At 49.7% G+C, this 22,635-nt stretch overlaps 11 protein-coding genes across 11 annotated transcripts; 5 read left to right on the top strand and 6 right to left on the bottom strand.

Annotated features, from left to right (window-relative positions):
- Positions 1–205: 205 nt before the first annotated feature.
- L228DRAFT_247805 (hypothetical protein) lies at positions 206–559 on the bottom strand. Its single transcript, XM_018332723.1, has one exon. The coding sequence runs from the start codon at positions 479–481 to the stop codon at positions 248–250; it is 234 nt and encodes a 77-aa protein (XP_018187736.1). The 5' UTR covers positions 482–559; the 3' UTR covers positions 206–247.
- A 2,837-nt stretch (positions 560–3,396) lies between these two features.
- L228DRAFT_247807 (SOH1-domain-containing protein) lies at positions 3,397–4,271 on the top strand. The gene is made up of 3 exons (XM_018332724.1): positions 3,397–3,719; positions 3,778–3,911; positions 3,973–4,271. Exons 1-3 carry the CDS (start codon positions 3,612–3,614, stop codon positions 4,124–4,126), a joined length of 396 nt encoding a protein of 131 aa, XP_018187737.1. The 5' UTR covers positions 3,397–3,611; the 3' UTR covers positions 4,127–4,271.
- L228DRAFT_247808 (hypothetical protein) lies at positions 4,180–4,928 on the bottom strand. Its single transcript, XM_018332725.1, has 4 exons — positions 4,870–4,928; positions 4,608–4,814; positions 4,447–4,541; positions 4,180–4,388 (listed from the first exon to the last, which is right to left on the bottom strand). The coding sequence occupies exons 1-4, from the start codon at positions 4,877–4,879 to the stop codon at positions 4,353–4,355; spliced, it is 348 nt and encodes a 115-aa protein (XP_018187738.1). The 5' UTR covers positions 4,880–4,928; the 3' UTR covers positions 4,180–4,352.
- Positions 4,929–5,121: 193 nt separating this feature from the next.
- L228DRAFT_247810 (hypothetical protein) lies at positions 5,122–6,187 on the top strand. The gene is made up of 4 exons (XM_018332726.1): positions 5,122–5,327; positions 5,405–5,600; positions 5,665–5,842; positions 5,904–6,187. Exons 1-4 carry the CDS (start codon positions 5,316–5,318, stop codon positions 6,067–6,069), a joined length of 552 nt encoding a protein of 183 aa, XP_018187739.1. The 5' UTR covers positions 5,122–5,315; the 3' UTR covers positions 6,070–6,187.
- A 213-nt stretch (positions 6,188–6,400) lies between these two features.
- On the top strand, positions 6,401–7,911 carry L228DRAFT_147946 (MAGE-domain-containing protein). Its single transcript, XM_018329250.1, has 4 exons — positions 6,401–6,573; positions 6,656–6,899; positions 7,033–7,161; positions 7,272–7,911. The coding sequence occupies exons 1-4, from the start codon at positions 6,547–6,549 to the stop codon at positions 7,862–7,864; spliced, it is 993 nt and encodes a 330-aa protein (XP_018187740.1). The 5' UTR covers positions 6,401–6,546; the 3' UTR covers positions 7,865–7,911.
- On the bottom strand, positions 7,912–8,865 carry L228DRAFT_147947 (hypothetical protein). The gene has a single exon (XM_018329251.1). The coding sequence runs from the start codon at positions 8,766–8,768 to the stop codon at positions 7,959–7,961; it is 810 nt and encodes a 269-aa protein (XP_018187741.1). The 5' UTR covers positions 8,769–8,865; the 3' UTR covers positions 7,912–7,958.
- Positions 8,866–9,283: 418 nt separating this feature from the next.
- On the top strand, positions 9,284–12,701 carry L228DRAFT_261391 (hypothetical protein). Its single transcript, XM_018334332.1, has 2 exons — positions 9,284–11,129; positions 11,200–12,701. The coding sequence occupies exons 1-2, from the start codon at positions 9,608–9,610 to the stop codon at positions 12,363–12,365; spliced, it is 2,688 nt and encodes an 895-aa protein (XP_018187742.1). The 5' UTR covers positions 9,284–9,607; the 3' UTR covers positions 12,366–12,701.
- L228DRAFT_247814 (glycoside hydrolase family 5 protein) lies at positions 12,583–14,956 on the bottom strand. Its single transcript, XM_018332727.1, has 4 exons — positions 14,529–14,956; positions 14,335–14,441; positions 13,399–14,204; positions 12,583–13,262 (listed from the first exon to the last, which is right to left on the bottom strand). Exons 1-4 carry the CDS (start codon positions 14,795–14,797, stop codon positions 12,828–12,830), a joined length of 1,617 nt encoding a protein of 538 aa, XP_018187743.1. The 5' UTR covers positions 14,798–14,956; the 3' UTR covers positions 12,583–12,827.
- A 296-nt stretch (positions 14,957–15,252) lies between these two features.
- On the bottom strand, positions 15,253–18,128 carry L228DRAFT_283361 (protein phosphatase). Its single transcript, XM_018336109.1, has 3 exons — positions 17,948–18,128; positions 17,400–17,891; positions 15,253–17,327 (listed from the first exon to the last, which is right to left on the bottom strand). The coding sequence occupies exons 1-3, from the start codon at positions 17,969–17,971 to the stop codon at positions 15,573–15,575; spliced, it is 2,271 nt and encodes a 756-aa protein (XP_018187744.1). The 5' UTR covers positions 17,972–18,128; the 3' UTR covers positions 15,253–15,572.
- A 364-nt stretch (positions 18,129–18,492) lies between these two features.
- Positions 18,493–20,227, top strand: L228DRAFT_247817 (40S ribosomal protein S3-like protein). The gene is made up of 5 exons (XM_018332728.1): positions 18,493–18,580; positions 18,641–18,666; positions 18,924–19,028; positions 19,085–19,398; positions 19,463–20,227. The coding sequence occupies exons 1-5, from the start codon at positions 18,555–18,557 to the stop codon at positions 19,784–19,786; spliced, it is 795 nt and encodes a 264-aa protein (XP_018187745.1). The 5' UTR covers positions 18,493–18,554; the 3' UTR covers positions 19,787–20,227.
- L228DRAFT_148037 (phospho protein phosphatase A) lies at positions 19,808–22,555 on the bottom strand. The gene is made up of 9 exons (XM_018329252.1): positions 22,389–22,555; positions 22,214–22,319; positions 22,001–22,152; positions 21,458–21,949; positions 21,285–21,399; positions 21,078–21,222; positions 20,928–21,028; positions 20,544–20,881; positions 19,808–20,481 (listed from the first exon to the last, which is right to left on the bottom strand). The coding sequence occupies exons 1-9, from the start codon at positions 22,449–22,451 to the stop codon at positions 20,143–20,145; spliced, it is 1,851 nt and encodes a 616-aa protein (XP_018187746.1). The 5' UTR covers positions 22,452–22,555; the 3' UTR covers positions 19,808–20,142.
- Between the last annotated feature and the right edge of the window lie 80 nt (positions 22,556–22,635).

Raw genomic sequence — 22,635 nt, forward strand, 5'->3', positions numbered from 1 at the left:
AAGCCCCGCCGTATTGCCCATCAAGGCGGGCTCTCGAGACGAGGCGGGATTGCCAAAAGACATGGCTCTCGTTGATGAATACGGTGGCGGTGGTCCTTGAGGAACAGAGGTGTCTGCGTCGTCGGCGAAAACATCAAGAAAAGGGTTGCGGCCGACAGGTCGAGCTGGCATATTTGAAGGAAGAGGTCCGTCCGCTGACGGCATGCGTTGGAATGTGGGCGGCGGCACCATTCGGTTGCGAAAGGGGTTATTGGAGGACAGATTCAAACCCCCAGGTGAGGGTTGCCTCTCTACAAAATCGTTCAACAGTTAGAAAGCAGCCCAAGATCCAGGTACGTCTCCGTCGATGGCGGAGGCGCCAGTCATGGACAAAAACAAATGGTGTGCCGACGAGAGCAAGCAAGACGGGTAAACGATGACCACGGAGGCGCTTGGAAGGGAGATGAGACACACCTGGAACTGCTGCCGGGGCTAGAGACATATTTATTCAACTAAGGTCTTCTTCCACCCCTGCTGTTCGAGTCACAGATTTTGGGTTGACTGCGTAAGTGGACGAGAGGGCCAATCCCGGTCGACAGAGAACTTCTGTGCGCCTTGGGTTCAACCGAGCGTGGATAAGGAGCACAATTTCGCACTGGAGGGTGTGAATAGGCAGGTAGGGATCACCAGAAAGTGTCCGTTTGAGTAGTTTTCTTTGTCGAGAAGGCTCACGCTGAAGCGAAAAGGTGAAACGCAGCGTGGGAAAGCAGCTCGGCGTCAAATGCCAATGCCTGTCAGGCGAGGGGGTTTGTGTCGCTCCAACGTCCCTTTTCGATCCAACGGGGCGGTCGGATTTTCAAGTCGCAATCCAAAAGCAGACGGCGGCAGTGTTGCCGGCACCTCGATCCGTTTTCTGTAAGAATAGTAACAGAGGTCGACCAGTAGGATAGTGATGCCGAAGATTTTGCAATCGACGAATACCGTTGTATCTGAAATGCGAGACGAATGCCGGGCGAATTGATGATTGAGCTTGGTCCCTTGTGGTGGGGGATAAATGCGAATGTAAGTTTTGTTGCAGTATTGATGGAGATGAGGAAGGGGCAAGAGGGTTCACAGAAATCGACTAAAATCGATTAATGTTCGACGGGGTCAACCCGCAACGCCCAACCAGAATAGTGGAGGGGTCTCTACTCGGTGACGAAAGGTACTGTAAGGGATCGGCGGGCGGCTCTCGTGGGTATTGGAGCAGGAAGGTCTGCCTTGCTGTTGATGGGTGCGCGCTCGCCTTTCTATTGTAGCAGAAAAGTACTCTTTCTCAGGATTTGTAACGTGGAAGTAGATTTTGGGAGGTCAAGGAACAATTAATGATGGCAAAAACCATTTACTGTGCGTTGAAGAAGGAACGTTTGCCCCAAGAAAAGATGCCAAGGAGCGATCCGAGGACTTACCAAAGTCACTTGTTCCCCCTGCTCACCTCTCTGTCACATCCTCGCACCCTTTTCATGGTGGATCCTGGACCCTTGATTTCGCGTGGGCGCGAGCGAGGGGAAAGGGGGCGAGAGGCGTCGGCCGGGTGGTCGGCGACGACGGAAGAAGGGGAAGGGGTACAGATGAATAAAGTGGGTAAAGGAGGGAACTAAAGTACCTTGGGTACGGATATTACCACGGTATACTTGTATGATCTAGTCGACTGTACCTTTGTACGTTTGATTTGCTTACAAGACAATAATTAAATCATGGGCAGCCATTGGACGATTTTGTCTTTCCTTTCCATGCTACGCTTGCCCATTATCAATTGCTTTTGCGCTGCCGATCCTACGAGTCGTGCGAGATATAAATAATGGGGACAAAAGTGCACACAAAGAGAGACCTGCGACTCCTGTCTCAACTGGCTTCAAAATAAGTTAGTTAGTGCCTTTGGCGGACTATTGAGAGACCGCCGGGCTGCCGGTCGGGTCTGATTAGCGAGTTGGCGATGGAGTCCAGCTGGCCCACAGTAGAAAGAGCCTTTTTTCGACCCGAATCGACCTCTGATCCAACTAAGTGGCTTTACTCCGGAGAGTGACCAGGAGCACCTGCTTCGGGCCCTGCCGTTCCTGCACCTCAGCACCTCTGGTACTTTAGGTACCTTCCTACTCCACAGTGGGATGCTTTCCCAGGCGGTACGGAGGTATCTTCTGTCGGATTTGGCGTCATCCCATGGCGTCTCGCTCCGCCGTTGGGAGCTCGAACTGCAGACAGGAGGTGCAAGTTCAAAAGCATGAAAGGCTCAGTCTCCATGACAATGCATTGCATTCTTCTATCCATGCCTTCATCGCTATCCATTGAGGGAGATACAAAAAAATAGTACGAAGGTAAATATCGTTCGAATCAATGGCAAAGCAAGATATCGATCGAGTGACAATCGAAACTGCCGACAAGAGTGAGAATGAGCGGCAACGTACTCCGTAGCGTAGCGATCCCTTGCGATCGCAATGATTGCGTCGCTTCCACCACCGAGCCCTAGTCTGGCGTGTCAGGGGATAAAAAACAATCACAGAACTGAGGGTGCATGCCACAAATATGTCGGATGCTTGGCAGTGGAAGGAAGTACCCTTAGGTATGCTCTCGGTTCAAGGTTACCTCATCCGTAGATCTCATGTTTCGGCTTAGAGAGGTTGACGTTGCCTTTAATCTTCCTAGATTTTCTTTTATCTCTTTACATGCTCAAGATCGTCATCGTTAACAAGGCGGGGCAGGTTGACAGTTTGGGTGATGACGACGCCGCCCATTCTGACCAAACCGCTTGCCCCAAATTACTGGGAAAGGTGCAGGTCAAGCGAATCGAAGGCGGCGTATCGATCCCGCTCTAGCAGGGAATGCAAAAAATCAAAAGAAGCAGACATCAAAGGAAAAAGGAAGAGCATGTGAAGGTCCTCAATCAATGGCGGGGCAAAAAAAGGTTCACAAGTTCAAATCTGGACCCGAATGAATCGATAGCCCTGTAATTGGCGTTCGCTGGGCTTTGTCTGGTGACGCCTCGTATTATTTCCAACGGGACGAAAAGAACCAGCCATCTTTCAAGACCAAATCGGGAAACCACCCAGGGGTAGAGCTGCCACAAAATAATGGTCCTGCCGAAAACTCATGATCTGCTTAGCATGCTCTAGATCCGCTTGTCAATTATAGAGTATCCATACAGGGTCGAGAAAGCTTGCAGGTTCCTGCCGTGACGTGACCCTTTGACTGCTTGATCCATGCTGTGTCTGAACCGTTGAAGCGAAAATCAATCTAAAGTACTTTTGTAGCTCCGTAGATTTTACCTGTACACACCTTGTTCTGGAGGCAAGAGGGTGTAATTCGCGTTCCTGAGTCGTCTTGGCTCCTCGCTCGAGTAACTTATCCGCAATCGAACAGCTCAGTTCTCCCCGCCTTTCTGAACCTTTACCGAGAATGCGACCCTTTCAGTGGACGTGAACCTGTGCTGACGCCTTCGCAGCGCCAGCACGTTTTAGGTACACTTACCACCAGGGCCCGCGCGGCACCGTCCAGCTTCGTTTTATCTGTCCGATGCTTATCGAAGTTTTGACTCGATACTCTAGATGACCTAGCATCTAGTTTCAATCTACAATGCGATACTACATCTCCCCAGGATGAACAACGAGACTTCAGCGCCATCCGGCGAGCCCGAGGCGGCAGGTGCGACAAGGCACAACGAAGTTCATTATGGCGGTTATACCCGTTTTGAGCTCGAATTGGAGGTAAAGGACTTCTTTTCTGCAAAAGCCCTGATTCTGATGCACCTGCTTATTTCCACAGTTCGTTCAATGTCTTGCCAACCCTTGGTACCTCAACCATCTCGCCACGCAGAAGCTGCTCGATAATCCCTCCTTCATTGCTTATTTGAGCTACCTACAATACTTCAGCGAGCCGAAATATACCAAGTACTTGACGTATGGTCCCTAGCTCTTGGTTGCCTGATCCGTGTACGCTGATAGAAGTTCATTATTGAAGATACCCGGGACCGACGTTAAGGGCATTGCAATTGCTCCAGCAGGAGAGTTTTAGAAGGGATATTCTGAGCCCCGAGACAGTCGCCCGACTGATTGAGGGAGGCGTTTCAGCAAGTTTGAGAAACACAAAACAAGTTGGCGCAAATGCGACATGACAGATCTGGGATCACGACCATTTGATGGCATCCAAATTGATGATATTGCATTTTCTGGCGTTCATGGATGATATCCTCGCAAAACTATGCCTATAATACTCATAACTGAATGGAAAAGTTGTAGCATCCCATTGCATGCATGATCCAATTGCCGTACGCCGCACCCACACAATAAACGCCTCGCCAAGATTTAAGTATATACCCATCATTACCAGAAACACCTTGTCTAATTCTCTTTCCACCGGTGACCGCACTTGCAACACTTTTCAGAGCGTTAGCGCCTATGTTTTATGTGCTGGTCTCATGGGAAAGGCACGTACCTTTAGGAAAGTCGTCATAGGTTCGTCTGCACTTCGAATCTGCACCATGTAGAAGTAGGCTTTGTCGCCGTCGCAATCCTGAGCTGGACATTGCGCTGTCCCAATGTTAGCAACCATTCTTGACGCCTTTTTGATCCACTTCCGGAAAAGGAACCCCTTACCATCAGTGCTGTCGACATTGTCCCAAGCGCCAGCACCGCCCATGACATCCTCCACTTCCTTTCTCTTCATCTCGGTCCTCTCAAAGTAACGATTCTTCAGCACGAACTGATAAGGGCATGTTCGACATTCCAAACGATTGATGCCGTTGGGAAACCCGTCCGAATATAACCTCGACACGGTTAAGCTATTCGAGCACGCTGGACAAACTGGCCAATCATTAGATATCGTAGATTTCTCAAATAGAAAATTTAGAAAGCTTACAGAGGAGCATTTTGGTAACCGTCGAGAGGGATACACAGGCGCTTTCAGCAAAATGAATCTTGGCAGTTGGGTTCGAATAAGAAATTTACGGAGTACTTGAGGCCCCTGCGACGAACTTTGCATAACTGAATTCTAGAGTCTACCGTAGCGGGGTATCTGTGTATCGGAGTTTATGCGCCGCTTCGCGCCGTGGATGTTTGGAGCAGCCGACAAGCAACACAGCCACCTGACAGCTAACTACCTACTAAGGATTCATATTCAACACTGCGGCTTCATTTACCAAGAGCATTAATTTCGTTATTGGATTTTTCCGCATCTTTCTCCTAAGTCCAAATCCCATTTGTGTATTCGACAACTTGCTTCTTTACTCGCATTCTCTCTGTCGTCGTGTCGCTTGTCACCACAGACCAATTCTTTCTTAAGATCCGGCTTCACGCAACTTGAAGATGTCAGACGAGGTGAGCTTGATATAAAGTTCCTTAACTATAGTCCAGCCTAGCACTTCCGACAACTAACTGTGTGCACTTTCAATTAGGGAGCATCTCCGCGAGAGCTGCTTCTCGAAGCATGCCGACGTAACAACACAGAACTGCTACATGACGTGTTCAACGACATCGCCAATGCCCTTTCTGAAAAGGGTTCGCCCTCAGAAAGAACAGCAGACCTGATAAACAATGCCAGGGATGGTATTGGCAACAACTGCCTTCACATCGCAGCAACCTACGGGAGCTGTAAGTCCCTCAGATAATATGGATCGAAAGAGCGCGAAGTAACCGGGTTAATCTTTTCGGACAGACGACGCACTAGATTTAATACTTGACCAGGAAGGCGTGGAGGTTGATCCTGTGGACCGACTGGAGAAGGATACGCCTTTACACAAATCCGTGAGGTTCGTTAACGGATTGTCGAAAGACGAATGGGATGAGGGAAAGTCTATTGTTGAGATCCTCGTGGATGCGGGTGCAGATCCAAGGTATGTCCTTCGAATTAATCGTTGATTTCCAGAGTCCTCCAGCATGCTCATTAATTTTTAGGATACGTAATAAGGCAAATTTAAAGGCCATGGATTTGGTGGATCCTCGGAATACTGAGCTGCGCTCAATGTTGCAAAGAGCAGAGTTCGCAATGACTGCTGGCGGTGATGTCGTTCAAGAAGATGATGAGGAGGACGGAGCTGGCAGTGCGAGCGATAGCGAATGATTTCACGAATTATAGATAGCGTTCAGATTTGCTTTCTTTTACGATATTAGATAGCGGGAACATCAGCAGCACATATCACCATTAAACGTAAAGAATTAAGCGGATAATAAACCCTACGATTCAAACAATCCTATTGTATAGGAGGTTTTGTCGTCTTGTAACTCCAAATCATGATGAACCGTTAGCGGTGCGGGTCCGGTTGGATCTAGCTTGCGGCCCTACGGTTCAGTCGCAGTGTCCTCGGTCCCTTGAAATCAATTTTCTAGGAGAGACGCGAGCCGCGTTCACCGCGTCGGTTGCCTGTTCCGCGACTTGCCCCGTCTTTGACTTTCCGTCAACGTACTTCCATCCACGTTGGCTTGTTAATCTTGTTAAAATACCGTCATTATTAATTGTCTCATCAAAGCGGGATAGTTATCTATGCACTAGAGTGTTCAGACTTCCGGTAGGAAATTTGTTAAGAAAACAATTTTCGCAATGGCGGGCGCGCGAAAGCGCCGTGCGGTAAGTTTGGGATGATTTGCAATCAAACCCAGACCATGCCTTCATGAGGACTGAGAACATTAGCTAATGAGATTGAATGCAGTCCCGGCAAGAAGAAGAGGATGAAGTGGCCGCCGAACTTCTGACGCAAGCCTCAACACGACGCCGGCAGCGGCGTGCATCAGATTCATCGGCTGGCGAATCCGCCGGAGAATTCGAGGAAGTGTCAATGACCCAGGGGGATGGCGGAGGAAGCTTGGAACAAATGACCAAAAATTTGGTACGGCTGGCTTTGGCATCAGAATACTCGCGGCAGCCCATACGTCGCTCCGATATCAGTGCTAAAGGTACGTGTTTTGGTTGCGAACTGTTCGATGCATCGTGCTGTTTCTTCAAAATAATCTCGGCGCCACTCATCTCACATACTTCTTTGCAAGTCTTTGACACCACTGACTGACCTTTCTCGCCGGCGAAATACAGTGCTTGGATCCCATGGTAGACAATTTAGAAATGTCTTCACAGAAGCGCAAGGCGAGCTTCGTGATAAATTTGGGATGGAGATGGTCGAACTCCCGCTCAAAGAGAAAGTGACGGTAGCTCAGCGTCGAGGTAAGCTATCTATAAGGTCTTAGTCTAAGAGGACAGTGTTGATCTACGGATTAATCACTATACTGCATCTACCCGGAAAAGGAATCGATGGCTGACGTTTAACTATAAAGCTGCCCAAAGGAGCGAAAAGACTGCAACAACAAGTAATTCCTGGATCCTGCGGTCAATCCTTCCGCCTGCTTATCGATCCAATACCACCATTTTACCGCCCCCCAAAGTCCCGACAGACTATGATGAGAGCACATACATTGCCCTTTACACCTTCATTATTTCACTGATTTCTCTAAGTGGTGGGGCAATAGCCGAAGCAAAGCTTGATAGGTACCTCAGACGCACAAATACCGATCAGTATACGCCCCTCGACAAAACCGAGAAACTGTTGGCGCAAATGTGTAAGGATGGATACCTGGTCAAAGTAAAAGATACGTCGACAGGCGAAGAGTCCATCGAATACCTAGTCGGGCCTCGTGGAAAACTTGAAGTTGGTGAAGCTGGTGTCACCGGTTTGATCAAAACCGTCTACGGTGACAGTGTCGAACCAGATGACATGGACAAAAGAATCAAAAGAAGTCTCGGTATCCAAGAAAATGCAGCCACGAGTGCTGAGAATGGCGGTGCCACCGAAATTGCACCGAACCGTGGACCCGGGAGACCAAGGCGCGCGGCAGATGAAGAAGACGATGATGGATCATATGGACGTTGAAAGAAGTAGGGATGGAACAAGTGCAAGCTCTCACTCGTGGACGGCTTCGATAACAAATTTCTCGATCTCAAGTAGGATGGTCGTTGTAATATGTTCAACAATGGACGTGTGCTGGCAGCAAGTTACACTTGCTATATTTGGAAGAAGTCTCTGTCGGCTTTGATGAATGAAGATTTCCGACATTTCCATTTGCGGTTGGCTTTGCCGCTTCGTCATTCTCGAGATGCCTCCCAACATAGATTGATGACAGCTGTCCGAGGCCTCTGATATATTTTTCAAGGAATATAGGGCCGGAGATGCTCGCTGTCTCAAACGTTGCACTGGCACGGAGCGGTTCCATCATACTCATATGAAATGTGGTACCTGAAACGTCTGTTAGGATCGCGTCTGGATTGAGCTTCGATCTTTTGCAATCCACAGTTGGGAACCATGGCAAGAGGTGCTCTTTCTGTAGGGTGAATATGGTCTCCACCGCGTGGGCAAACGGTGTTGATGGGAATGAGATATCAATTTTGAAGGGGTTGGTATGGAATCCGATATCCAACCACGCTAAGAGCGCGCGGAGAGCACTTCCTTGACTGTCTGGCTGTCTTTCCATTGAAAGCGACAAAGTGTGTTCAAGGGCACGTGTTTTGATTGTAATCTTTTTGAGAAATTGCATCGCCTCAGGGGGTATGAGAAAATTTCTCGAATGAGTGTCCCAATGGAAAACATTTGAGCTGAAGATTGCCTCAATATCCTCTGGGTGTTTCTGACAAATCTTAAGGACCTTTCGGAGAAGTATCCCTTTTGTTTGAGGGGCGGCAGGCAAATGTGCATCAAAACAGTAAATGTGGACCTCCTCTGTTGGATCCTTTAGGATCTTACGGAGGGGACGCAATTTTCCGGCCCTGGGATCTCTCATCCTGATGAAACAATTATCTAATAGCGTTGAGATAGGCAGTCTGGTGGTCCGGGGTTTGCGCTGATCCCGTCGTGTGATGAGATGGGCCGTGTCGATTTGCTTGTCAGTATTTGGCAATCAGGTTCGGAAGGATACCAGACGAGATTTAATGTAAAGTGTTTTCCTATAAAGTGAAGGTAAACAGTGATTCATGTTCAAAAGGTGTATCCTACGTATTTGGTCGCGATGTAAACAAAGATCCGGTTATGGCCGTGTCCGTTTTCGGCGATTGTGAGGATGTCCTAATGGAGAAGCAGCATCCTTAGGGCTTCCCTTTTCCAGAAATTGAGAGACTACCATAACTACACACTGGAGACGCGACGACGTTAAAGTGATATCAACTGCAATTATCCTCCATATAGATTAGAGGCCTAGAAACTCCTGCAATAGGGTAGGCTGCGCGTTCAGTATGTCTTTTGGCGGCCGATGGTTATCCGCAACAACTTGACCATGCCATTTTATCCTATGCGCTCTAAGCTCTCCTTCTAATACCTCCCATAATCAGACGTTGCCAATAACGGTCTGCTGACCTCCTAATTGATCATCCACTCAATGTCTAAAACCCATCACTGGCTCGGTGCAAATGTCCGTTACTGCCTGAAAGTTTGTACGGAGCTGTCTTGTGATACCTGGCCTACTGCATGCATTGCATAGTCTAGGGCAAGCTCTCCCGGCAATACGTTTCATCCATCATCAACCATCCTCCATGTCCCTCCCCAAGATGTCAATTATACCTCAGTCATCCCTTTCCTGTCTGCCCATCATCTACTAATGTTGAGTGGTTGTCCACGGTATCCATCATGTCGTTCACATTGCCAGAGCTTTTGAATCCCAGCCCACAGCCAGAAGACACTGGTCTCCAGGGGGGAAGAAAGTCGCCTTCGCCGCCAGCGCAAACTCCCTTACAGCGGCCGCAGCTTCCCCCGGTAGATTCGATTCGATTGGAAAATGCGCAGAGGGTAAATCATAGACCTGGCGATAACAACAACTTTATCGCATCGGCGCATGATGCTGCCGACGCGCTCGCGTATCTGGCTAACTCCGCTGGCCCACCCTTGCCGCGTGTTGGATCGCCTGGAAGATTAGGACCAAATTCCGTTCTGGAAAATCCAAAGCATTACGTCTCCCAAGATTGTCAGGAAAAGCTTCCTGGAGATTCTTTCAGACCGATCGCAGCACCTGTCGAACCATCACCGCCACACGAACCGCGCCGGGCTTCGACTTTATCGACGTTAGACCAGTACCACCACCGAAACCATTCCTCTGCAGAGCAGCTAGAACAGCGGAGACACGCCATTGAATTGAGCTCAGAATTACCTCCGCCTAGACTGCCTCCTATTCGGCCGACATTCTTTTCTACCCTGGATGCTCGAATGCCTGAGCAACCTTCTGAGCGAACCGCTTCACCCCGAAATGAAGACAACCCGCCCCAAACATCAGCCTTTGCTGATGCCACAATGTCGGACGCAACTCCGAAGCGGGAGACGCCTGGAAGTGACGCAATAGACAATGAAAACAAAAATGAGGCATCGAGGGAAGCCGCGAAAGAAGCAAAGGCTGAAGTCGGTGCACCGACACCCGGCCAACTTGCCCCAGACGCACGGGAGCCTACTTATACCCACACTGAGCCTGTCACTGCTCAGATACGCCAGCCTTCCCCGGGGCCTTTACCCACGCTTCAAGAACCTTCTATTACATCACCTCCCTCGGTCCAGGTAAAGGCAGAACCCTCTGCCACTCCAAGGGAGCCTTCTCCATCCTCACCTCTCCCTCCTGCTGTCAAGGAAAGCAAGCCATCAGGACAAGATTTGGGCATGGAACAATTGTCTGTACCTGGGGAAGCAGGTGAAGTCAAGGACGAAGGCAGTATCAAAGCGTCATCGACTCGTGGCTCAACTCCGGCTCAGAGTGCCATTGGGACGACAGGCTCAACGAAACAGGGCGAAAGTAAGAAGCGTGCTGCTCCAAAGTCGACGTCAAAGAAAGGAACAGCGTCAACTATAAAGAAGCCCGCAGCAAAAAAGCGTCGTCTATCCACCGAGAGTGTCGAGGGGGGCCGGTCAAGTAAACGTTCTGCAACTCCGGCAAGCTCTCGTGCCTCCAAAGGTCCAGCCAATCGCAAGTATTCCGCCACGCCGCTTGCCAGTTCCCCGGGGCCAGACGAAGAAGATGTAGAGGATGACGGCCAAATCTTCTGCATCTGTCGGAAGCCTGATAACCATACATGGATGATTGCTTGCGATGGCGGGTGTGACGATTGGTTTCACGGGAAATGCGTAAAGATCAATGAGGAAGATGGAGATTTGATTGACAGATATGTTTGTATGCGCTACCATTCCCGATTCCTCTCATCCTCATCTCGATTTTGACACTGACCTATATTGCGCCAAAGGTCCTAACTGCTCGGAAGCTGGGTACGGACATACCAGCTGGAAGCCCATGTGTCGCCTCAATGGATGTCGACAGCCAGCTCGGCTTAGCAAAAACAATCTTTCAAAATATTGTTCCGACGAGCATGGCCAAGAGTTTATGCGTCAGAGCATGCTTCGAATCAAACCAGACCTGTCAAGCACCACATCCTCCAAGGGCAAACGATCTCGGGCGGGCGCCGCAGGGGCAGCAACAGCAACAGCAGCAGCGTCATCACATAATGCGGCTCATCATGAGACGATCGAGGCTGAGACCAAAGGCGGCGTGCTTAAGCCCTCTGAAATAAGCACATTAGTGAAATCCGCCACATCGATAGACACTTTCCGCCGTCTAGGGGAGAGCATTCTGCCATTATCCCCACCCGCAACCAACACCAGTCCTCACTCCTCTCCACCCCCTCGTTCCTCTGCCTCAGCAGCAGCAGCTGCTGCTGCTGCGACCGTGGCAGCGGTAGCGCCACCAACCCTCGCTACACCGAGTCTCGAACTCACGCCCCCTGAAGCTCTTCAACTGTCGCACATTTCCGCGCAAAAGGCATCCCTCAAAGACCGACGCTTGGCACTACAAGACCGCGAACGTTTTACCCATCTCATCAAAGACGCTGCACGACGCCATCTGGAAACCACTCATGGCGGCCAGAAAGCTGCCAAGGATCTATGCGGTTACGACCCCCGCCTCGCCTGGTCCGATGACGAGTTTGACGAATGGCGTCTCTCCGAAGCAGGGCGCCGTGCATTCTCCACGGATATTATTGACGAGGAGCCGCGAGCCAATGAGGCCGAGCCCGGTGCTGGTACTGGTCCCGATGCCGATGGGCCTGTCATGGATGGCATAGAGACGAATGCTGTTTCCTCCAATCCAGAATCTGCTCCTGCAGCTCCCGCCGCCTCCAACACCACCACCACCAACCCTTATGATCGTATATGCACTCGAAAACGCTGCGAGCGGCACAAACAATGGCTCAAAGTCGCAATGCAGGATCTCAGATTCGAAGAGGCAAATCTCGCAGATGACATGCGCAGGCTGGAACGCGAAGAAGGCGGTATTCGTGAACGAGCTGCCTTGCGTGCTCTCGGGGCTGGCGCGGGCGCTAATCCCAAGGAGGGCAACGTCGAGGTTGTTGGTTAGATGCTCTGTTGTTGTTGTTGTTGTTGTTGCTGCTGCTGCTGCTGCTGCTGCTGCTGTCGTCGTCGTCGTGTACGTCCTGTCTTATTGTGTTATTGTGTATTAATATTTGCTTTGCGTGGCGTTTATGTGCATTGTTTGGTGTGGTGTGGATTTTTCCCATGGGCTTTTAGTCTCGACATGCAATTACTCCAAAAGTTTCTTTTTTTTCTTATTTCTTGAAAATGGCACAGTACGGATGGGTTTGGGTTTGGGGAATGGATATCTATTTGAATTATGGAAAAAGTTTCTTCATCAGTGGCGTAAAATGAAGCACGTTACTCTCAGTATTAGTACTCCACAAATAAAACGTACAGAAATGATTTGATATTCTCCTAGCCCACGTCCATGCAACACATGGCTCAGTACGACAGGGTACAAGTTGCTATGCATTCATTCCCCATCATAACACCTGTCAAGTCAAATTCAAATCCCAGCAGCCTGATAAAAGTCATTAATGCCCGCACGCACCCCTTGTTCAAATTCCCAGACAAAAGGTCCTGCTTGACCAGACTCGAGAATCCGTTTCCGCACCCACACGTCGAGGCAGCCAATCTTGTCTGCGCCGAGGCCAGATAACCCAAGGCCCTCTCGCGCCTGGAAGAAGACCATGGCGTCTGAGAATCCCACGTCCCAGCCGGCTGCGTACCGCCAAAACTCAAACGTCTGGCCTGGCGCAGCGTTGTGCCAGTAGTTCTCGTGGCCGGTGACGGAAGCGTCTCGTCGGCTCTGGCGCTGAGACTGAGCGGTGCCGATGCGCGACTGGACGTCTTTAACGGCGAGTAGCAGATTCGGCGGAGGTGTAATGGCCGAAGAGTTGGTTTGTTGTACGAACCCCCATTCGCCGCCGTCCATCCAGTCCTGCTCAGTGCTCATGTTAGCTTATGTTTCTTGCTATACAAAATTTGAGTAGAATGCACTTCTATAGGCCGAAAAAATGAAAATGAAAATAAGAGGAAATAACATGAATCATGTATAAGGGGAAGAAAGGACTTGCCATTTTATATGTCCAAAAGTAGCTTCCACCAGCCTTTTGCTGCCAAGTTTGAGACTCGACATGGCCAAACTGCTCAACGAGCCCTGGCCGATCGGCGTCGCTGACTTTGGCCCACGTCTGCCCGTCCATGACACAGCTGTATTCTCCTACAATGACCTGCGCGGCGCCGTGAGTGAAGACATCGCCTTGCTTGCCGTTCAATTCGCCCAGCTCTTGGGGCACGCCGGCGATAATCTGCTGTGGGGTCTCGGCCTTGTTTGCGTCAGAAAAGCAGTAATACTTGTGGGTATCCACGATGATGGGGTTCGTGAAACCCGCAGCCAAGGTGTTTTTGGTGTCGCAATAGGAGACGGCCTGTCTCAGGTTCCAAGCGTCGCTGATGTACAAGGGCATGGTGTTGTCCACGTGCAGGATGGCGCCAATGACGCTGTCATACCAGGCGTACATGCCCGGAGCGTCCCAAATGGCTTCGTTACACAGCTGCAGTCCGACCACTCCGTCCATGGCCCTCGCTTCTTGGGCCATGAAAACTAGGCATTGCTGTGCAAGTGAAAGGTTGCCGCTGTTTCCCCATAGATCTGCCTTGCCGCTGCTGGTGCCGGAGTGGGCGTCCCCATTCGCTCCTCCGGGGAGAGCATGCAGGTCCAGCAAGACTCCGATACCATGGGAACGGGCTCGCGCAACAAAGGTCTTCACCGCATTCCATGCATTCACGTACACTTGGGCTGGCGCTCCAGCAAAAGGCGTGTTATTGGTAAAGGCTGGCCCAAGTGTAAAGTATCCTATGGGAAGTCGTATGGTAGTGCCTTGATAACTATTAGCAATCAAACTTATATTGGCAGTTCCTTCTCATGTTACGCAAGTGGTCCAAGTCATCTCAATGTTTTCGGATGTATACGAGAGTCTTGTCAGGTAGTTGAATCAGGTAGTCCTTACAATGAGCAGTGTTCACGAGCCAGCTAAAATCTGAATCTGAAACCGCATTGGACCAGTGGTTTTCCCATTTTGCTCGAGTTGCATCAAGTCCTTGACTCTTCAAGCATCTGTGAGTTACTGTGTCAATCTTTATATATTTGGTTGTTTCTTTTGGGGCGGCTCAAAATATGAAGTGCAAAATGGTGCAGTCTTACGCGTTCACGGCGTCGAGTTCGCTTCCCCCTGCAGCTCCCTCGACGAACATGCTGGGCGTCAGCCATTGCTCCAGAACAAAGATACTGCCAAGATTTGTCCCGTGATGATAGCGGTATCGTAGAATATCAGTAGGGGTCGGAGGCTGGATCCTGGAAGGCGTATCTTGTTGGTGGATAATCTGCTGTTGTGCTTGGTTCCCTTGGGAAGAAGGAAACTGGGACTGCACATCACGTAAAGAGGCTTTGGCTTTTTTAATGAAGCTCTTCATTCTGACACTGTCGAATATCGAAACTCAAGGTTGAAAACTGCTCCAAATAATAATAATGCTCTGCAAAAAATGGAGGTTGAAAACAAGAAAACCACAATCTATTTCAGCTATAGGTAGTATTTATCTGCAAGGGCGACGAAAGATTCGCGACGATTTGCGATCGTCAGCAGGTAGAGCAGTTGCGGATGTGGAAGGGCATGACTGGACAAGACACGAGTCATTCATTGGCTTGGTCAGTCGATGGATTGCCAGCTGCCAAGAGGACGACCAACCCCAGATCTTGTGACGTAGCGAGAATATAAATGCACTGGCAACCTTGGATTGGAGGGGAAGATGGCGATCCCTCGTGCGAGAAGGGAACGGTCAGCTTGAAGACAAAACCCTGAAGAATCAATAATTGAAACTCTATCTGAGCACATTAATGATCTTCCCTAACTCATAGTGATGCAAAATATGGTTGGTAGAGATGGTTTCTGCAGTACAATGATATCGCGCTAAACTGAAATTGCACACGGGATAGGTCACGCCTATCGATAAGAGCTATATCCTGTCCGTCAATATAATAACCACCAAATACAAATGAATAATGACAGCCCCAACAACATCGCCGTAGAACGCCCTCTGCTAATGCCTCTTGCAGATGGATGCTTTATATCAGACAAAGAAAATTGATGGGTAAAAGGTCAGCAAAAGATGGTCAAGGGCACTAAAATGATACATCATGTTGAAACATTTTGTCGCAACGTGGCCGTCATCCCCCACATAACGAGCAAATTTACTGCATCTCCACCTCCATTTCGGGCCGAGGAGGGCCGGGGCTCCTAGAGCCTCGTGGGCCTCGTCCCTTACCGCTCAGGGTCAGCCCTGACAATCCACTCCCGAGACTGGCCACACGGTTTGATGATCGCATACTGGGTGCACCAATGTCGGGCACACCAGCACCTAAGCTCGTTTCTGATGTTTCAACGCCAGTCAAAACACCAGGCGAACTTCTAACAGAGTTAAACGTCGGCCCATTCATCTCCGCATCGGTACGGCCAAAAACTTCGTTCCACCACCGAACCTCGTTGACCCGGGGCAGGAGCAATCTTTCGTGGCCCTTCTCCCTATCGTCAATAAGAGGGTCGTAATTTTCATTTATAAATTGCGCTTTTCGGGCTAGAAAATAGTCCCACACGCTCCTTGTTCTTTCCTTGACCTTGGCCTCCACGCGATCCTTTTCATTGTTGTAGAGAAACGTGCCATATTGGCACGAATACAGGTGATACAAAAGCCTGCGAAGAAACCGCTCGTTGAATTCAAAACGTGTCGGATACTGGTACAGGAGTTGGTACGTTGCATCAAGGAATTGGTGGAAAACGGGGCTGGTTTCCTTCACTTTGGTGACCTCTCTGTCGCCTTGTGCACCTTCTTTGGCGGTTGCGTTTCGTTTCCTCGAAGAAGGTGACACGTCAAAGGGCGTCATTTCGCCGTCGGACTCGGCGAGAGAATCGCGGCTCGCGTTGTCTTTGTTGAAGAATCCCTTGGCACTTAGAAGAGCATTCTCAAATGCATTTCCTCCTCCACTGGGGTTGAGACCGCTTCCGCTCCCTGCGCTTCCAACCCCCCCGAGCCTTTCATTTTCGATGACGAACCATTTCTCGCTGTTGAGAAATCCAGATCGGTGACGAAACATATGCCCAAATGAAAGCCAGTCCTTCTCCACAAGAACTATGAAGCCTTCAAGTGTTCGATAATACGGGTCTAAACAGAGTTGGCTCAGAGAGCTGAGCTGACTAGTTCGATCCCAACCATCCGAGCAGTGAATCAAAACATGCGAATGTTGGAGCGCTATCTGTCTCGCAATCAACGCAGCCCCTTCTAGCATGCTTGTAATATGTTTGAGCCAACCGCTTCTGGCAAGCTGCTCACGGTTGGGAGGCAGAGGAGTGAGATCGGAATCTTTCAGTGCATCCATTACTTTATTCAAAGAATCGCGCATGACATGGATGTTGTCAATTCCCAAATATGCCTTTGCCGCAAACGGATAGTGATCCATGTTCTCCGAGCCTAGTCCGACAGCCTGCATCGCATAAGCGTTGACAGTGGGCCGAGCATCGACAATTAAGTTATGCTGTTGAGCCCCATAGGTCCGATGTTCACTTGAGCCAGACCCTGCGCTCGCCCGCCATAGGACCTCATCCTCCAGAGCCTCTGTGTCGGTCATACTATTCTCCAGGCTAGCATTGCCAGCTTCCACTTGGCTCGGCTCAGGGCTCGAGTCGAATTCAGTCTGGGAGGACTGCGTAGATAAGATTCGAGGCTTCGAGCTTGCAAATATAGCTGCAACAAGCTTTTCATCCTGAATGCTCCGGTTGCCTCGAACTCCCACAAGAGGCTGAGAGCTGCGCGTTATAGTGCAATTGTTTATAGGATGGAGGTAGGTCAGTACTGGTATTCGAACCCTCGAGCGATATTTCCCAGCATAATTGAGCACATTATCAGATATCGTTGCTGGCACCGGCAGGAGTGCTGGGTACGTTGGTGAATACTATTGTCCACTCAGTCAATTTCTGGCTTTCAGGTAATATCTTTTCTGTTTTTCCAAAGAAAAAAAGCTTACTTGGTAATCAGTGTTGATGTGCGATATCCTCCAGCCCGCGCCTGGGGCTTCCTCGGTGACTCCCATTCTTTGCCATTCTTTCACAGGGTCGTACACATCCCAACCGTTGACATGCTTCTCAGGGGACTGAGGCCTGTAGCTAAATGCGTAGAGCTTCTCTATGCGGCCGAGCTTGCATGTTAGAGATCGGATTGTCTCATAAGCGTCCCTCGCAGGCCGTTCGTCTAAGAAATGGAAAGCAACGAAGACAAAGTCACGGCATCGCAATCTGATTGAAGGCTGTTGGTGGGACGCTGTAGGAGCAGGCCTATATGTGCATGACGCTATCATAGGATAGGTTATCCATAATTCTTTGGGCCGTATCTTCTGCGGAATACCCGAAGCATCTTCAGTGGGGGATGCGGGGATGTGACTAAATATGAGGTGGTGAGGCGTGAGGTGCAGAGTTCCTTGCAATGTAATGCCGCGGCGGATGATGTTAACATCATCAACCTGTAAAGCCCATCAGACTCTCTTGCGCCTATGCAGCGTATCAAACAATGTCCTACCTTGGAAATCCGTATCTTATCCATGGCCCAGTTGACGAAGATTCTGCCCAACTGCTAATCAACACCCAAAGAGAATCGGTCGAAACGATGATTAGCTAGTACATTGTAGCAGTTCTAATGGTTATCATAGGTGAAAATCAAATCTCCTCTCGAGTTAGTCTATATCATTGATATTTCTCTTGTTGACATGTGGGATGACGGCGAGGTATGATGCGACCCAAATCGGACACGCATTGTACGCCCGGCAACTCCCGCCGATATCAATCCGTGCCATACCTATCGTGGATGGTTACGTATCTTGCCGACAGACAGTGATTACATAAGACGATACTACCTACCTAGAGGTACATGGGCCAGGTTGATTCGCGAAGGGTACAGAGGTACTTGGAGGCTCGGGGTCTTTGCCAACACACAAAGAAGTGCAAAGTGTAAAATAATATTGAAAAGCTCGCTTAACTGCCAGTCCTAGCCCTACTCCCCACGTACAGTTTCGCCTGACCTTCAATCGCCAACCGGTCAGGTAACGCAGCGACCAGCCCCATCGACAAACGACAACCCGTAAATTGGACCTCATCGGCAGGTGCAATAGTTCGACAACATCGCAAATATGGCTGCCGTTCAGGGAGGTGCTATGTAGGTTATATGAAATCGATGCCGCCTGTGGGAATGACGGTGCTAACATTATCTCAACAGCTCGAAGCGCAGAAAGTTCGTCGCAGGTACGAAACCCAACACCTATATCCAACCCCAACACCCATTTTATGCCGATTATCACCCCGAAAACGAGTTATCTGAGGGCCAGTAAAGAGGAGGATTTATGTTTAGCTTGGATTACGACTTCGTTTGGCAAGCGGGATGAAAGGGTCAAATGGTCTAAAAGAACTCGGGCAACAAGAATGGCGCGCGCAATAGACGAAGCGCCAGTATCATGAAATGACATGATTGTCGAACAAACGCTGATATTTTGCTACTGTAGACGGTGTTTTCTACGCCGAGCTGAACGAGTTCTTCCAGCGCGAGCTGGCTGAGGAGGGTTACTCGGGCGTTGAGGTCCGCGTTACCCCGACTGTCACGGACATCAGTAAGACTTCTCGAAACCAGCGGTCATATTAGCAGGAAACTCATATTCGTTGCCAGTCATCCGTGCCACCCACACCCAGGAGGTTCTCGGAGAGCAGGGTCGCCGCATCCGTGAGCTCACCTCTCTCATCCAAAAGCGATTCAAGTTCCCCGAGAACTCCGTCTCGCTCTATGCCGCCAAGGTCCAGAACCGTGGTCTGTCCGCTGTCGCTCAGTGCGAGTCCCTCCGCTACAAGCTTCTTAACGGTCTTGCTGTGAGAAGAGCATGCTATGGTGTCCTCCGTTTCATCATGGAGAGCGGTGCCAAGGGCTGCGAGGTCGTCGTTTCTGGCAAGCTCCGTGCTGCCCGTGCCAAGAGCATGAAGTTCACTGTATGTTATAACAGATGAAGCAATGGCTATGCCAGGAAATTTTCTGACGCGCGGATTCAAATAGGACGGTTTCATGATCCACTCCGGTCGTCCCGCTCACGACTTCATCGACTCTGCCACTCGTCACGTTCTCCTCCGCCAGGGTGTCCTCGGTATCAAGGTCAAGATCATGCGTGGCTCTGACCCCGAGGGCAAGTCCGGCCCCCAGAAGTCTCTTCCCGATGCCGTCACTATCATCGAGCCCAAGGAGGAGCAGGTTGTCGTCCAGCCCATGAGCCAGGACTACGGTGCCAAGGCTCTGGCCGCCCAGCAGGCTGCTGAGCAGCAGCGTCTTGCTGAGCAGCAGGAGCAGTCCGCTCAGGGTGGTGAGCCGGCGCAGCAGGAGTAAAATATAACGAAATAGATAAGAGGGCTCTTGTTGTTGGGCTCAAATATTCTGTACCTTTAGGCCGAGTATCAAAAAAGGCTTTTCTCGGATCAACAAGGCGTGTGATTTAGTGGGCTCCAAGAGCATTTCCATTCGAATTGATATTCATGAGTGATAAAAAAACTCAAATTTACTTCGCCTTTGGATATTTGTCGTAGTGTGAAATTACGTACACAGGCTGAACCTTTTGTAGCATCATTTAAATGCCACTAGCTCCCTCAAGATCCACAGGTTTGAATCGATCGGCATGAAACAGAAGGGCAGTAATAAAACCAAAGAGATTCAAATGAGAACAGACATTTATTCCGGGTCTAGCTCTAGGGAGAAGTATTCATTGCATCTGCAACGCTGTCTGCAGAAACCGTAGCAAAATACCTCACATCCACATCATCGTCCTGCTGCAACTTCTCCAAATTCGGGAGGATCCGCTCCTGAATCAGCTCCTGGCCTCTGGGTGAGGGGGTAGCAGTCTCCCCACTCTTCTCAATGGCGAGAATAGTTCCTTGAGCTGGCAATCTTCTGAGGACGCCAATCAGAACGCCGTAGGATTTGGCAACATTGAATCGGATGTTGGGAATATCATCAGAAACAAGCTTGTCCATCATTGGAAGAATCGACTTGTCAATAACATCGAGACTGACAGCGGGTGCTAGTGTCTGCTAAAGTATCAGCGACCATCCCGGTCACAACACAAGGGATGGATAGGGGTAGGACTTACAGAGATCGCAAAACAGGTAGTCATTCGGTAAAGATAGTTGGGATGTTGGCCCATTGCCATGACCTTGGGGATAATCGCCTCATTCGCCCATTCAACGCCGAACACTTCGGTCAATTTCTTCAGGTTCTGAGTGGCTGCTTCTCGGATGCTGAAGACAGTATCACCCAGCCAGCTCATGCAAAGGTTGCTTAGTTTCTCATCAAAAAACTTCACGCCCAACTGGCTGGCCAGAAGTGGGATATATTCAATTATTGCCAGCCGCACACGCCACTGTTTGTCCTCGGCAAGTTGGACAATGGCAGGCAGGAGCGACTGAGAAAGAAGGTCGATGCCAATGACTGGAACAATCAGCATCCGGAAAAGAAAGTCATAGACACAACTTACCGTTGTTGACGAGTTCGAGCTTTGAAATGATATGTAACCGGACGTCAGGGAATTCATCCTTCAACATTTGCAAGAACATAGGAAGCAGATGGGAAATAGTTCTATGATCGTCAGCGCGAGTAAGAAAACAAATGATAAAGAACAGCTCACTCTTCTTTGCCGAGGAGAGGGGCCAATCCGCTGATCTGCGTACCAAGCGCAGCACGAACATGTTGAGAAGAATCTGAAACCAGATCCTCTACACTCGTCATAATCTCGTTGAGGAGAGTCTCTCTATCGAGAAGGCCACAGAATCCTGTCATGAGTTAGCTACTTATCTCGGCCATTTCACAATTGAAGAAAAATGAGAAAACAAACCTGGGATTTGGCCAGCAATGGCCGTTCGCACTTCAGCTTCAGTATCTTTCAGAAGCTTCACAAATGCCGGTACAAGGTCTCGGTTCACGACCTCCTCGTCGACAGCTTTGGCAATCTGTATAGAGAAACACTCATCAATAGAATTCAGTACTCATTGGCGCACCCAAGCATACCTTCTCAAATCGGTCGGCCACCATATACCTGACCCTCCAGCTCTTGTCTTCAAACAGATTCCGCAAGGCCGTCAATAACACGCCATGACTGGATTGTTGCTCTTTAGGCACCACTTCCGCAATTGCTATTAAAATATCAACGGTCAAGAGCCGTACACTATCTTGATCATCGCTAGCTAGATGTTGGAAGAGAGGAATCATCTCCTCAATCACAATCGTTGCTGGCATCGCTTTCACGAACTTTGCCAGGTTGTTTGCAGCTTGTCGACGAACCATGGGAGTCTCATCATGGACTAGATGGCCAAACTGTGTACGGAGAGCTTCTTGAGAAGGCGGCGTAGCCTTCGAGTAAGGCACGTTGTACAGGCCGGTAGCCGATATTTTTGATGTAAACCAGTCTGCCTTGGACAGCCGAACGGTTAAAGGGATAAAGTGCTCTTCGACCTGCTCTTGGGACAATTGCTCGCAAATCTTGTTCAAAGAGTCGACGGCCTATTCATTCGTTAATGGCTACCAATGCGCTGTTTCGAGAGGCTAATATACCTTTTCCCGGACCAACGGCTCTTCAATTGCCGCAAGGTTCTCCAAGGGAGACAACAGGACCTGCCCATACTCCGGTCCGCCCACGTACTCAATAAAGTTTCCTAATTCCTCGCTGAGGGCGGTGAGCACCTCATCCTCATCCTCAACCGATTCTGCAGTGAAATAACTTAGCGCTAGTGTAGACAACTGGTTCCCAGGCTTGTGTAAACTAACCGTCCAGGAAGGGGATGAGCTCATCCCTGGTGCGTTCGGCTCCAAGGGCCAACGCAATAGTAGAGAGGCGATGAATAGCATTCAGGCGGAGCAGTACGTCATCATGCTATGAGAGATTGTTAGCAATTCATCCGGTCATTGCAAATTTTCTACCAAAACAACGAGGAAAAGGTACCTTGAGCTCATCAATGAGGACAGCGATAGGAAGGAGCTCATCCGTCTGAGTTTGGTTCTCCATTGTGCTCGGCTACTTCTTAAATGCAATTCTCCTTCAAATTTTCGTAATTGAAATAAGAACGGTTAGCTGTCACCTCGCTGATGACAGAATACCGTGTGGGGGTATCAAGGCCCAAAGGGTCTACTTCTGACGCCACGACAGGCGGGAGCTCTGATTCCGACTACTTCTGCAGCGTAAGTGTCAG

Source organism: Xylona heveae (genome assembly GCF_001619985.1).
Source record: "Xylona heveae TC161 unplaced genomic scaffold L228scaffold_6, whole genome shotgun sequence".
In the NCBI taxonomy this organism is placed as follows: Eukaryota; Fungi; Ascomycota; class Xylonomycetes; order Xylonales; family Xylonaceae; genus Xylona; species Xylona heveae.

Excerpts from the sequence above, each read along its gene's own strand:
- L228DRAFT_247805 (XM_018332723.1), bottom strand. The coding sequence starts at position 481 with ATGTCTCTAGCCCCGGCAGCAGTTCCAGGTGTGTCTCATCTCCCTTCC.
- L228DRAFT_247807 (XM_018332724.1), top strand. The coding sequence starts at position 3,612 with ATGAACAACGAGACTTCAGCGCCATCCGGCGAGCCCGAGGCGGCAGGT. Across the intron at positions 3,720-3,777 it reads GTTTTGAGCTCGAATTGGAG|TTCGTTCAATGTCTTGCCAA; the intron begins GTAAAGGACTTC and ends TTATTTCCACAG. Across the intron at positions 3,912-3,972 it reads AAATATACCAAGTACTTGAC|ATACCCGGGACCGACGTTAA; the intron begins GTATGGTCCCTA and ends TCATTATTGAAG.
- L228DRAFT_247808 (XM_018332725.1), bottom strand. Across the intron at positions 4,542-4,607 it reads CAATGTCGACAGCACTGATG|CGCAATGTCCAGCTCAGGAT; the intron begins GTAAGGGGTTCC and ends ACATTGGGACAG. Across the intron at positions 4,389-4,446 it reads CTATGACGACTTTCCTAAAG|TGTTGCAAGTGCGGTCACCG; the intron begins GTACGTGCCTTT and ends CGCTCTGAAAAG.
- L228DRAFT_247810 (XM_018332726.1), top strand. Across the intron at positions 5,601-5,664 it reads CGCAGCAACCTACGGGAGCT|ACGACGCACTAGATTTAATA; the intron begins GTAAGTCCCTCA and ends CTTTTCGGACAG. Across the intron at positions 5,843-5,903 it reads GATGCGGGTGCAGATCCAAG|GATACGTAATAAGGCAAATT; the intron begins GTATGTCCTTCG and ends ATTAATTTTTAG.
- L228DRAFT_147946 (XM_018329250.1), top strand. The coding sequence starts at position 6,547 with ATGGCGGGCGCGCGAAAGCGCCGTGCG. Across the intron at positions 6,574-6,655 it reads GCGCGCGAAAGCGCCGTGCG|TCCCGGCAAGAAGAAGAGGA; the intron begins GTAAGTTTGGGA and ends GATTGAATGCAG. Across the intron at positions 6,900-7,032 it reads CTCCGATATCAGTGCTAAAG|TGCTTGGATCCCATGGTAGA; the intron begins GTACGTGTTTTG and ends GGCGAAATACAG.
- L228DRAFT_147947 (XM_018329251.1), bottom strand. The coding sequence starts at position 8,768 with ATGAGAGATCCCAGGGCCGGAAAATTGCGTCCCCTCCGTAAGATCCTA.
- L228DRAFT_261391 (XM_018334332.1), top strand. The coding sequence starts at position 9,608 with ATGTCGTTCACATTGCCAGAGCTTTTGAATCCCAGCCCACAGCCAGAA. Across the intron at positions 11,130-11,199 it reads TTTGATTGACAGATATGTTT|GTCCTAACTGCTCGGAAGCT; the intron begins GTATGCGCTACC and ends ATTGCGCCAAAG.
- L228DRAFT_247814 (XM_018332727.1), bottom strand. The coding sequence starts at position 14,797 with ATGAAGAGCTTCATTAAAAAAGCCAAAGCCTCTTTACGTGATGTGCAG. Across the intron at positions 14,442-14,528 it reads GAACTCGACGCCGTGAACGC|ATGCTTGAAGAGTCAAGGAC; the intron begins GTAAGACTGCAC and ends AGTAACTCACAG. Across the intron at positions 13,263-13,398 it reads ACTTTTGGACATATAAAATG|GACTGGATGGACGGCGGCGA; the intron begins GCAAGTCCTTTC and ends AGCACTGAGCAG.
- L228DRAFT_283361 (XM_018336109.1), bottom strand. The coding sequence starts at position 17,971 with ATGGATAAGATACGGATTTCCAAG. Across the intron at positions 17,892-17,947 it reads ATAAGATACGGATTTCCAAG|GTTGATGATGTTAACATCAT; the intron begins GTAGGACATTGT and ends TGGGCTTTACAG. Across the intron at positions 17,328-17,399 it reads ACATCAACACTGATTACCAA|TATTCACCAACGTACCCAGC; the intron begins GTAAGCTTTTTT and ends AGTGGACAATAG.
- L228DRAFT_247817 (XM_018332728.1), top strand. The coding sequence starts at position 18,555 with ATGGCTGCCGTTCAGGGAGGTGCTAT. Across the intron at positions 18,581-18,640 it reads GCCGTTCAGGGAGGTGCTAT|CTCGAAGCGCAGAAAGTTCG; the intron begins GTAGGTTATATG and ends TTATCTCAACAG. Across the intron at positions 19,399-19,462 it reads CCAAGAGCATGAAGTTCACT|GACGGTTTCATGATCCACTC; the intron begins GTATGTTATAAC and ends GGATTCAAATAG.
- L228DRAFT_148037 (XM_018329252.1), bottom strand. The coding sequence starts at position 22,451 with ATGGAGAACCAAACTCAGACGGATGAGCTCCTTCCTATCGCTGTCCTC. Across the intron at positions 21,400-21,457 it reads TGGCCGACCGATTTGAGAAG|ATTGCCAAAGCTGTCGACGA; the intron begins GTATGCTTGGGT and ends TTCTCTATACAG. Across the intron at positions 21,223-21,284 it reads CATTGCTGGCCAAATCCCAG|GATTCTGTGGCCTTCTCGAT; the intron begins GTTTGTTTTCTC and ends AACTCATGACAG.